The sequence below is a fragment of the Haliaeetus albicilla genome, chromosome 3 (assembly GCF_947461875.1).
Source record: "Haliaeetus albicilla chromosome 3, bHalAlb1.1, whole genome shotgun sequence".
Lineage (NCBI taxonomy): Eukaryota > Metazoa > Chordata > Aves > Accipitriformes > Accipitridae > Haliaeetus > Haliaeetus albicilla.
The window spans coordinates 41,025,105-41,037,310 of NC_091485.1; the positions used below are offsets into that span (position 1 = coordinate 41,025,105).

Genomic DNA, 12,206 nt, shown 5'->3' on the forward strand with positions numbered 1-12,206 from the left:
GACTAATTACTTAAAAATACAACATTCCTCGGGGAGGAGAAGTTTTAAATAAACCTGCAAAATAGGTAACATAAGCACATGGCTAATTTTTACATACGGGAGGAAGAAGGGGGGGGGAGGATGCAGGAGGATGGAAGAATTTAGCACAAGAATCTGTGTTCTAGTCTTGTACTAAATAGTTCCAGCTTTGATCTAAATTTAGGCAATGAGCACTTCCTGTGGGAGACCGTCTTCCAAAGCTGAAGAGTTTTTGATGCTAAATATTTTCAGTGATTTTATAATTGGGGTAAAGTGGTTATTTGTTTAAAGGCCTGGCCTTCAGCTAGATAAACGCTTACATTATTTTATATTCCCCACCATTTCCTCTCCTACTCCACATTGGACTTCTGTTTATTCAGCTCCAGGTTTCACTGCATTTTAAGTAGGTTTTAAAACTCTGTTTACAACCAATGGGAGCAACAAAAGCCCTTCTGTCATTATCCAGCAGTCTTCCATCACAGCTGCAGGACTGGCTTCTCACCTCGGCGCTGAGGAAGCCCAAGCACTTCAGCCCTTACCACTTTATCATGACTCCTGTACTACTTTGTGGTTTTCTGAACAGCCCCAACTCCTGGACCTTCTTGCACCTCTGGTTCCCTCTCTGCTGGGAGACAATCTCCGTCTTCAAATTTGAAGAAAAGGCAATACATCCATAGTCCATACTCCAACCCCCTCAAATCCCTCCCCTGACCTCAGAAACATGAAGCCTAAAAATAAAAAATGAATAGACTATTCACTTTACAAAGTTCATAACACTGGGGAACTGATTTTCAAATGCTTGAGGTTGGCAATGCTTGTAGACACTGAAGTCTCTTTCTTTAAAGTTAGTCTTATAGTTACATGTTTACATTTAGGGTGAGACACAACTTGCCTATCTTGAGTCATGAAAAAGTAAGGCAGCTAGTTTAAGCTAGCCATCTAGGCTACCACTAGTCAATGGGAACATCATTAGAAAGCAGCTTACCTTCCCTATTTTAGACACACATTAGGATAAGACCAAAAAAAATCCTGGAGTATTTTTCTGTTTTTCCACCAATGATAAAAGGAGGCTGTAGGACTACCTTGGACTAGACAGCTAACTTCTAGAGGGGACGAAACCTGCTCTTTGCGAATGGGTTCACAAGCTAAGCTGTTTCTTGTCTACTCCACAGAGATCATGAAAGAGGAAATTTTAATTCTTTTAGAAATTTAAATCTGGGGGAGTAAACCATCTGCAGGTCATAATTTTGATCTACTTAGAGGGCCATAATTTTTTTGGTGATTACCAAATTCTACGTTCTTGTCCAGTATCACATACTGAGGACTGAAGGATCTCTGCTTTCAATGCAGTATTGACTTCAAAGTGTAGGATCTGAACTAGGAATTGAAATCTATTAGATATTTAAAAAATAGTTTATTCTTGCCAGTTTAGCTGTGAATTGCGTGATATCTGTGTTTTTCTAACCTAACAAAGCATAAGTTCTCATGGAGAATCTAAGCCCTCCCTCTACAGGCACTACAAAATAGCAGCTGTATTCAGAACTAAACGAACATCCAGGCTTGAGGATAAATCCCTGTAGAAATTAGTGTAATTTGGCTCAGTTTCCCTCTAAAGCATGGGCAGGATTGAAAAACCACAATTGCTCCTACATAATGGCAATAGCTGTCAAATTCTGTTGAAACAGAAGAAGTGATTAACCTTAGGAGACGCCTGGATAACTGAGATTTTAACAATGCTGCGTCCACACTCTAGTGGCATGTTTGGCCTCTACGTTTTGTGGTTATAACCACTGTTGAAAGAACTGTCTACTGATTAGAGACTGCCGAAAGGGCAAAGTGGAAAACCAAATCCAATGCTGTGACTTAGGGCTAAGAAAATGTTGTCTATCCCTCCTCAGCCTCAACATACAACATAGAAAATATAAAAAATGATGTATTTATGTACACACCATAATAAAAATACAATAGATTCACAAAAATAAACAAAAGTGAAGGATATTGCTGTGAATGAGAGTCATGAATGTTTGCACAGTGTACAATCTGATCATGATTTACAAACTAAGGCTTCATGCACAGGGCACTGCCCAGGGATTAATGACCACCTATGAGAGTTGATAGCGTGGGACAAAGCAAAGGATCATTAACTCCAGCTAGTTATAAACTCCACAGAAAATGCCTTATACTCCAACTGATATTGTAATTACCCATTTTATAAATAAACTAAACAGTAATATTGAAGGAGCAAATTGCTTTTGCTGCGTCCCTTTTTCTTGCAAAGCTCTGAAAACTGGAGCATTCTGGGTGATGTAAACCTGGTGCTTTTTGAAAGTGAATTCTGCATGAAAGCCAGTGAAATAACACTTTTACCATAGGTCCTAACAACATACAGTTTATTAGTATGTTGGGCAGCAGCGCAACAAGCAATTTTGCACAGAACAAGAAAAAATTCTGAACGCAAAATTCAGTGCAGATAACCTTGCACAGGGAGACATGATCTCTGCACTGAACGATTACTCATCCATGGGAACTTGGGGCTGAATATAAAAAATTTTTAAGTAAAAAAACCCCCCAACAACAAAACCCCTCTAATTGGCACAGAAACAAGGGAAGCCTATTTGCCTTGATTTTAATTTGCAGATCAAGTATAGCACAAAGACCACTAACGCGAAGTTGGTATCAGTCCTTTCAAACAACTCCTGTCCTTGAGCATGAACCTGCTTTACACATAGGAGAAGTGTAGCGGCTATGCTGGGCTAGGTCAAGAGCCCATCTAGCCCACCAAAGTTCAACAACAGCCTATGGGAAAAGCTGTCAATAAGTTAGCATTAACCAACAGTAACAAGTATTTTCTCTTTGTCTGATTATCATCCGCGAAAGGTTCCCCATCGTTCGGTCTCTGCGCTACCCATCTCCTCCCAGGCAGAGTCTGTTCTTTTAGACAGAGTGACAATCGCAACTTAGTAACTCTCGCTGGAAAACTGAGTGAAGACTGGATTTCAAAAGACAGGTAACAGCCTCCTGAAGTGTCAAGAAATTACTCTTGGAGGAAGTCAGATGGCAGGAACGCAGGCCTAGAACATCGCATTCACACGTAATGCAAAGATTTGCTTACCTGTTCGTTAGGCTCAAAGCTTATCTCTTCTTTTTCCGTCCTCATAGCTATTAACTTTGTGCTACCGGAAGGGTCTGTCTTACTGTCCAACCGCTCCAGTTTTGGGGGTATGTCTGGTAAACCAATATCTTTAGTATCATCTTTATCTAGCAAGTAGCGAAGTAGTGCATTATTATTCTTCTTAGGACTCGCTGGCTCCTGTTTAACAGTCACCTCTGAACCAGGAGCTGTGCTACTGGACTCCTGGTTCAGTTCTTTGCCTGTGGCCTCCGCTGTGAGCTTGGCCAAATCTACAGGAGAACTACTGTCCTGCAATAGTCTGTGCAAAATTTTATGCTTCTCCTTGAGCGAGGTTCCGTGTGCTGAACCAGACCCAGGCAACCCTCCTGTGGAGTCCTTGCTAACGTCTCCCATGGTACTGGACAAAGGCGAAGGCTCCATCTGATCCGATTTGGTGGTCAGCAATTGTAAGAGCTTTGTCTGGCTTTTTCCGTCGTGCAGTTTATTCTGTCCATCAGGTCTCTCGCCACTGACAATCGGTGGCATGCTGCTATCGCTATTATCTTTCTGTTCTCCTGAATGGCAGCTGCTCTCTGTTTGTCCAGTTGTACCTTCTGATTGCTCCCCGTATAGTCCAAAGCAGTCTTTAGAGTCCAGGCTTCCCATCTTGCTTAGCTGGGGAGGATTCATACTCACAGGGGAATTTTGTAAATTTCCCATTTTTAGGTCAGGTGAAGCCAACGACGATCCTAGAGAAACGCCGTGGCCCTCGCTGAGGGCCTGAAGCGCGTTCAGGGAACTGTTGGTGTAGTTATGGCTATTTCCTGTGCTGCTGCAGACTCCCACGGGCGAATGCAAGCTTCCTGCAGGGGAGAACTGGCTGGGTGGGATGCGAGGACTTCCTGCCACTCCAGGGCTCACACGATGCCTTGGGGAGAGCATGGAGTTTGGCTGCCCTGGGTTCATGCCGGGGCTGCTTTGTGAGGGGCTATTCATTTTTAGTGCATAGTTACTACCCTGAGGAGCGGATGCTTGTATGCTTGACACATGGTTCATTCCCCCTGAACCACCAAACCTGCCTGCTGGCATGCCCATTTGTTCCTTTGGGCCATTTATGGCGAAATTTATATTGCTACTGATGGTCATATCCTGACCTGGGTTCCCACTGCACATGGCCTGATGGGCAGGGCTGCTGGAACTAATTGGGTTCAATATCTTCCCCATTCCTTGTCCAGTCAAATCCTGATTCATTCCACAGACATTCTGCTCTCTATGTGGCAAGGGGAAGAAAAACAACCCATTAGCTAAAATGACAGTGGCCAACTTGCAATTACATTACAGAAAAAGAAGCAAAACCCCAACCCTTGCTTTAAAATAAGACAACAAACCTACAATTAAAAACAAATTGACAATTTGACAAAAGTGATATGCAACTCTCAACATGGCTGCACATTAACAGTATGGTTCTTCAGTACCTCATTAACAAATCAGTGGAAGAGAGGAAAAACAAAATTATACCTCATTTAAATGACAGTCATTAGAAATGCAGATAGGTTACAATTTCAGACTCTCACCCTTTAATGTATATCTCTTCTCTACAATTCGGCAAAAGCTAGAACTGACAGAAATTTCATCTGAAACATATGACCCAAATACATGTTTTACAAGGCAGCTATGGACAGCTGTTTGCTGGAGTTTTGAATTTCTATGAGTTAGCCCCACCACAAGGCTGGAGTGGGCTATTTGCCCACCAAGTTCACTGTGAAAAGAAAGTTGAAAAAGTTGTATTTCTACACTGCCAGAGTATTTCGATACTGCTCCAAAACAGCATGTGAGCCAAGAGAACTACTGGATACCACTTCAGAATGGGAACAGTCTGTTAGCAATCCAGTACTGCACAGGCATTTAGGAAAAGAGAAGAAAGAAAAAAACCCACGCATATATAAGTTGCTGAAACTCGTATTTTAGAGATGTAGGCTGTATGACAGAGGAAACAGAAGAGACACACACACACACACACACACACACAGAAAAAGCTCTTGTGAGAGCACCTGAAGGTCAATTCTGTTTTCCTCAGTAGATTTTAATTAGTTTATGGGAGGATGCGATATACTTTTTACTTCTGCGCTAAAACTTAAATCTGAAAAATCAGACATATTCCCAAATGCTAAAAGCTGTAAAAGAGACAGAGTCAAGTAGATTAGGAAGAAAAAAAAAGGGGTTCTGAGAAAAATCAAATCAACTCTGGACTTCGAAAAACAAATACTAGTGGAACATTCCTAATATGTATTTTCGATGAGACAAAAACCATTTCTACTTCCACAAGGTAAGTGCAGATAAACCTTCGCATTTTGCTAAAGCATGAGAAGACTGAAGCACACAGAGTAGTGAAGCTTGTTACTCTGCATTTGTTACCTTAGGTATAAAGGCAAAGGTGAAGAACATTAGCTATAAAAAGAGAAGTGGATTTTTAAAACATTATCACCAATACAATAGTACCAGTGTTCTGCTAAAAAAAGCAAGAATATTTGCAAGCACCATTTTTAACTTAATGGTGTTTTTTTAAATTTAAAATTTAGCACTTCATGAAATACCAAGTATATTCAGCAATCCAAACAAAACAAATCTCAGACAGCTTTCAATCAGGTCAATTTCCAAATCTACAATCTCTGTAAAATGGTTTCAGTTTTAAATACGCTGTTTTCTTCCTATCAAAATAGTGATACAGGGAAAACAGCATTGTAATTATAATCAACAGATAAAACCTGAAACAAAATCTGACACAAATATATGCAATGACTTAATTCAAATTTTACGTTGAAGATCTGAGGTCAGTGATTACTTATCCTTGACTTTAACATAGTATTGCCTGTGTCTTTTTTAAAAAAAAAACCCTAACAGTGGTGGATTTCTCAGGAATGGACATGTGACAGCCACTACTCCAAGCACCAGAAAAGACAAGGAATGAAGAGAGACAAGGAGTTAAAAATATGCAGTTTGTCTAAAATGCAGTTCTAATAGTCACAACATGTTCTTTAAAGAAGACCCAGGCCCAACATGTGACTGTGAACTACAGGAATTTAATCCTTCAAAGTTTTCTAGATTAAATTACATTTGGAAAGTTTCTTGTGTCTACTATGCAAAATACAGGAAATTAAAATACTGAAATTAAGAGCATGAGATTAAAGGAAATTTTCTATGTTTAATGGAAGGTCTTGATGTGAAAATCCAGCACACCATTTGTAAGTCCTGAAATAATTTTAGTCTTTTCCTGCTGCAAGCATTGAATTAAAAAACTTATTTTGTTTTCATGCTATCAGTTCTAGGTCAACTGAATGTCTATCAGCCTTAAACAATCTATTTGGTTTGGCACCTTTGTACTTTCCCTGTCTCTCTGCAGAGTGTGGATGTAATAAACCAGTCAGGATTACCTGTGAAGCATATGCAAGGAGATTACAAGCTGAGGTTCACTAGTCGTCTGAGAACGGATGAGCTTGCTCTTCGTTTGGGCAGAAACGATAGTGCCGTCAGACAAGGAAAACCGATAAACAGGACTGAACGCCAGTCCCTGCCTCAGCACTGCAAGCAAGCAAAATGACAGAATTATAATAATGAGAAACTATAGTACAGGTAACCTAGCTGCTCAACGTCTGATGTTCTAAATCCACCAGCACTGATACCACAGACACTGTGTTAATAAAATAAACAAACAAACAAAAAAACAGAAGAAAAATTCTGAAAATAAATAGATGGGATGCATATAAAATAAAGGATCCCACATACTGTAGGGTGATCAAAAGAAAACTTACAAGGAGTGACAGCAGTAACAGGACAGATACTATGAAATACAGAGTGTTTCAGGAGTAGACCAAGAAGTCCTCGACATCTATTTCACTTTTCATCAAATATGTGCCTAAGTCCTTTTGTTCCTCATACATTTCTTCATCTGTATCATATAGATCATGATGATTAATATAAATGCCTTTAGTTTCCAGATCACCTGTTTCCATTAGCCTGTATCTTTTCCTCCTTATTGCCTACTTAAATTATCTTCTAACAGTTACTCTCACTACTTCTTTAATTTTAAAAGTACATAAATCTCTTACATGGGAACAATTAAAAATACAAAGAACTGGAACAAGAAATTATTACTTTTTAAAGAACCAATACAAAAATATACAGCTCAAACAAATTACAATACAAATACCTAAACCAAAACTGGGGCTGTGCTATCCTTCCCCAGTGTTAGATATGACTGCATTTCAGGTTTGGGGTTTACTTCACTGCACATATTCTGCAGCCCTTAAGTTTTCAGTGTAAATCTGAACTTCAACAAATTCAGTTCTCTAACTTCTGTAGACCCCTGTGACATTTCTTTAAAAATGAAAATCATGTTATGGAAAAGCAAATCTCCAAACATTCATTCTACTGTTCACTCTTTGCCATCAATGAAACAAGTGCGATCATTTTCAATTCCTAGTCCAAAAGCTATTATGTTAGGATTGCAGATATGGCAGGAGGGAAATACTTAACTTCAGAATTTTCATATAATTGTTTAGGGAAAAAATAGGAATGAAGCACTACAAATACTTTTAATTTCCTATTTTTTCATACATACACATTTTTCTGTGGTTTTGGTTTTCTTTCTTTTTTTTTTTTTAATTAAGAGTATCATCTGATCTTCATTTCATTGCTTGTCTTTCAATATTTCCTGTTGTAATGAAATGACACGGTTTTCCAAGTGTGGCTTTATTAAATAGTCTCCTCTACAGAGCTACCAGATTTTCAGCCTTGCAGGACTGGTTATGATTGCTTTCCTTCCCTGTCCCCCCCACTGTTATATATTGTTCTGCAAGGTTTTAAAGTATTATTTAGGCAGTGAGAAAACAGGAAGCACAATTTAAACAACCAGAAGGGGTTTTTCAGAGTAAAAATGTAAAGAAAAACAAAACCCTACAACTGTGAAACAATACAAAGCAAAATTTCACTGTTAGGTATGTCATTGTTTCTGTTTAACCTTTGGGCACCAGAAGGTCCAAAGCTCTTAACTTTAGCATATACCACATCAGGAAATTCCAGTATTCAATGCCAACAGGATACAAGTGAAATCTCTACTTAAATCATTTTCCAAACTAATTCTTTAAGCAAACAAGAATGTTTCCGTATTCCTCTTGAGGAAATGCTATTTTTCTGACTGTGGCCAATAAAAACTTACCATATATTTTGTACTTTATACTGAGAGTTAATTTGAAAGTTTTGCAGTTTTTATTGTTTATCAAGCTAATGCTGATTATTTTTTCACACTGTAACACTGAATTACATATAGGACACCATTCCTGTCTTTGCTTCTATTCTCAAACCATAACGACTTAAAAAAATGCAAGGGGTTCCTCGGTCAAGTGCAAAGATGCTACTGCCTAAGGTATGCCTTGTTTTTCTTCTCCATGCTGCAGAGCAGGGGAAGGAAACATTTCAGCCATTTTTCCTCTCTAGTGCTGGATCTTTTGCAGCAGAGCAATTCCACAGGTTTTTCCTCCTCCTCTTATCACTCACTCTCTTCACTTCCAGAAGAAGTAAAGAGCCGTCTCGTTTAGACTAATTCTACAGTTTGTATGACGATCCTAAGCCTCTCCTGCAGAATGACACAGTGTAAATTCCAAAACACATATATTTTTATCACTTCACAGATAGCTTAGAGAGGACCCACTCAAACCTCGGCACTGGATGTCAGAGCTGCTAATTTGGTCAGGAATAATTTGAAGAGGACTGAAGTAACAAGTGGCTGGATGCCAAAACAGAAACTCCTAAATCACCTATGGCACAGACAGGTCATTGCCTGAAACTGCTCTCTACACCCCTGCTGTAACTTTAATTGCATACTACCTTCTTCAGTTCTGTCTGAAATCACAGCGTAAGGCTGTGAACTTTTAGCACTCCTACTGTATATACCCCAAAAGATGTTATCTAAAATATCACAGCATTTCTGTGCTCCCGCCATTGCCAAAATGAAACCTGAAAGTTTCATGAAAGCAGAACATATTAAAGAATATTTAACTAATGCTGCATGACTAAAGCTTTTCTTTTCTTTTTTTTGCTTTTCTTTTTTTGTTTGTTTGTTTTTGTTTTGTGTGTGTGTGTATCTGGTGGAATAATTTGAGATTCCAGTTACAATTTAGTTTCCAAGACAGCATGCCAGTTGTTTAATGACCATGCCAACTATTTGTTACAGGCCAGCTGTAAACCCTGTTCTACAAACATGAACCCAAAGAATGATGCTCCTGCACTGGAAATGTTCCAGTCAATCCCCACTGGTTTTGAACGGACTTTCCTGTGGACTAGAAAGGGTTATTTGCTTTTAGTAATTTGAATCTGTGTTACTAGCATTAGCAGTATCAGGGTTTTATGAAAAGAAAAATCCTCACCCAGTCACTACCACAGAAACCTCATTGGGAACCTTTCACAGTGCAGTACTCTCCTACATCTTACCTATCATAATCTTGACTGAGTAGATGTGCTTGTGGTGTAATCCTATAACACTTATCAGCCAGATATAGTACAACAATGCAGGTTTCCAGATAGTACGAGTGCTGTATCTTTGATAACTCACACTGAGTGTTTCTCACAGGAAATGTGACAGTGAAAGTCCATTTTTGTAGAGAAAAGGAATACAAGTCAATGAACTGCAATGTGTGAGATGAGGTTCTGAAGAATGATGGGTAGTGAATGTTTTGGTGGGCAACAAGCAAGGGTCTGTCTTTCTAAAGTAATTGTAAATTTGTGAAATTTGTGAAAAATGAATTTGAAAGCACCCTGCAATATGGCAGTTATAACAAGCAGGCTAAAACAAACAGGGGGAAAGGTGCAAAACCTCTGTAGAGAGAGCCATCAGTGTGTTAGGCAAACCAGCTTGAAAAAGGGACTGTCAGTAGCCCTTGATTGTTCCATGTAAACATAACGAAGAGAACACAACCAAGAGATACAAATGACGAACAGTTTAAATATAGGAAGTGCTAAAAATACGAAACCTAACCTTCCTGGTGATGCCTCTTGGCAAAAGATACTTCTCCCTCGTGCTGCGAATGGAACCTCTGAATGCATCTTCTCACCAAATCCTCCCAGCCAGGTTTCATAGCTGCTCGCATGGTACTTGTGTCCAGTGAAGTTATTTTGCCTGATATTAGGTAAAACATTTGTTACAGCAACTTCCCCTTTGGGGAAGGGGGAAGGGGAGGGAATATTAAAAAATCCTATTTCACAATACCTTGTAGATCCTGGCGAGTAGTAAAGCTCTCTGATGAAGGAAGAAGTGGTCTTTCCTTCATTGGAGCTCTTCTTGCAACACAAATCAAGCAAGACTGCAAATCTTAAAGAAAAATGTTACTTCAGTAATTTGTAAAGAGGAAGAAGATTTTCTTTCCATAATGAATTCAGAAATATTTTTTAAAAGTTCTTCAAATGTTTTTGGACCAAAAAAATAGATCTTGTACCAATAAAAGGACAGACAGAACTCAGTGGGTTTACATCTTCATTATCTCCTACAACATTAAACAGTACATCAGAGGTGGGTTTGTTTTCTTTTTTAGAAGAAAAACTATCAAGGACTCCACCACAGTCCATAATTATTGGCATGTGTTTATGCATATACCTATAGTAGCTCAACCACTCAGGAGATTAAGTAATAAAAAAAGAATATACTGCATGCACAGAGAGCACATTTTTTCAACACTCACCATTTCATACCTTCTAAGCCACATTTCTTAAACACGCCCTAAATGCTTGCTGTCCCTGAGAAAGCAGCTTCATAATAAGCCACTTTTACTTATCTGAATACTTAAAATACAATCTGAGGAAATTTACCTGCTGAAGTAGGAAATGGTAAAGGAAATTGTGAACCACGATTGTCTTCAAATTCTAAGAACTCAAAAAATTGCCCACTGAAACTTTCCTCCCAGTCAGCTACATTCTTCTTACACTTGCAGTGATATAAAACTAGGATATCTCTTTGTGCTGGTTTTGTCTGGGGTAGAGTTATTTTCTTCACAGTAGCTGGTATGGGGCTATGTTTTGGATTTGTGCTGAAAACAGCGTTGATAACACAGGGATGTTTTTGTTACTGCTGAGCAGTGCTTACACAGCGCCAAGGCCTTTTCTGCTGCTCACCCCACCCCACCAGCGAGGAGGCTGGGGGGGGCACAAGGAATTGGGAGGGGACACAGCTGGGACAGCTGACCCCAACGGACCCAAGGGATATTCCAGACCATATGACGTCATGCTCAGCATATACAGCTGGGGGAAGAAGGAGGAAGGGGGGATGTTCGCAGTGATGGCGTTTGTCTTCCCAAGTCACCATTACACGTGATGGAGCCCTGCTTTCCTGGAGCTGGCTGAACACCTGCCTGTCCATGGGAAGTGGTGAATGAATTCCTTGTTCTCCTTTGCTAGCATGCGTGGCTTTTGCTTTGCCTGTTCAACTGTCTTTATCTCAGCCCGCGAGTTTTCTCACTTTTATTCTTCCAGTTCTCTGCCCCATCCCACCTGTGGGGGAGTGAGCGAGCGGCTGGGTGGTGCTTAGTTGCCAGCTGGGGTTAAACCATGACACTCTTTAAGGTAAACAGAGTTTCTCTCAATTTCAATTACATTGGTTTAACAAACAGGTGCATGCAAGTGTATACAATCATAATCCAAGATGAAAGTACACTTCTACAGTTAAATAAAAAAGAAAAAAACTTACAATTTTTCCATTTTTCAATATTTAGAAGCCACTTTATCAACTTTACCTCACTTCATCAACTGCACTGAAACTGCTGACCCACAACAGCATGGAAAGAGAAAATACTAACAGAAATTGAAAGCGGTAATTACCTTCACCATCCTCCTTGAAGGAATTTGGTTGAGAAACAGCAAAGCACTGCATAGTTTCATATTTCTGATGTGCTTCCTGGTTATCATGGCCTTCTTCAGAATCGGCAAGAGGTTTTACCAGCATCCGACAATTAAAGGTATGGCTATTACGCCTAGGAGTGTCACCAGACCAAGATCCTCCGTTCACTGAGCAAAGCAAAGATCATATAGTGAG

General features: G+C 39.6%; 1 protein-coding gene across 6 annotated transcripts in view; it reads right to left on the reverse strand.

The window, feature by feature from the left end:
- Window positions 1–12,206, reverse strand: part of NCOA2 (nuclear receptor coactivator 2) — a 198,918-nt gene that overhangs the window by 37,410 nt on the left and 149,302 nt on the right. For all 6 annotated transcript variants that reach the window (XM_069779502.1, XM_069779504.1, XM_069779506.1 and 3 more), the window contains 5 exons: window positions 11,993–12,178; window positions 10,392–10,493; window positions 10,161–10,301; window positions 6,562–6,709; window positions 3,131–4,400 (listed from right to left, as the gene is read on the reverse strand). In XM_069779502.1, coding sequence (XP_069635603.1) covers window positions 3,131–4,400; window positions 6,562–6,709; window positions 10,161–10,301; window positions 10,392–10,493; window positions 11,993–12,178 — 1,847 coding nt within the window. The remainder of the gene's footprint in view (window positions 1–3,130; window positions 4,401–6,561; window positions 6,710–10,160; window positions 10,302–10,391; window positions 10,494–11,992; window positions 12,179–12,206) is intronic.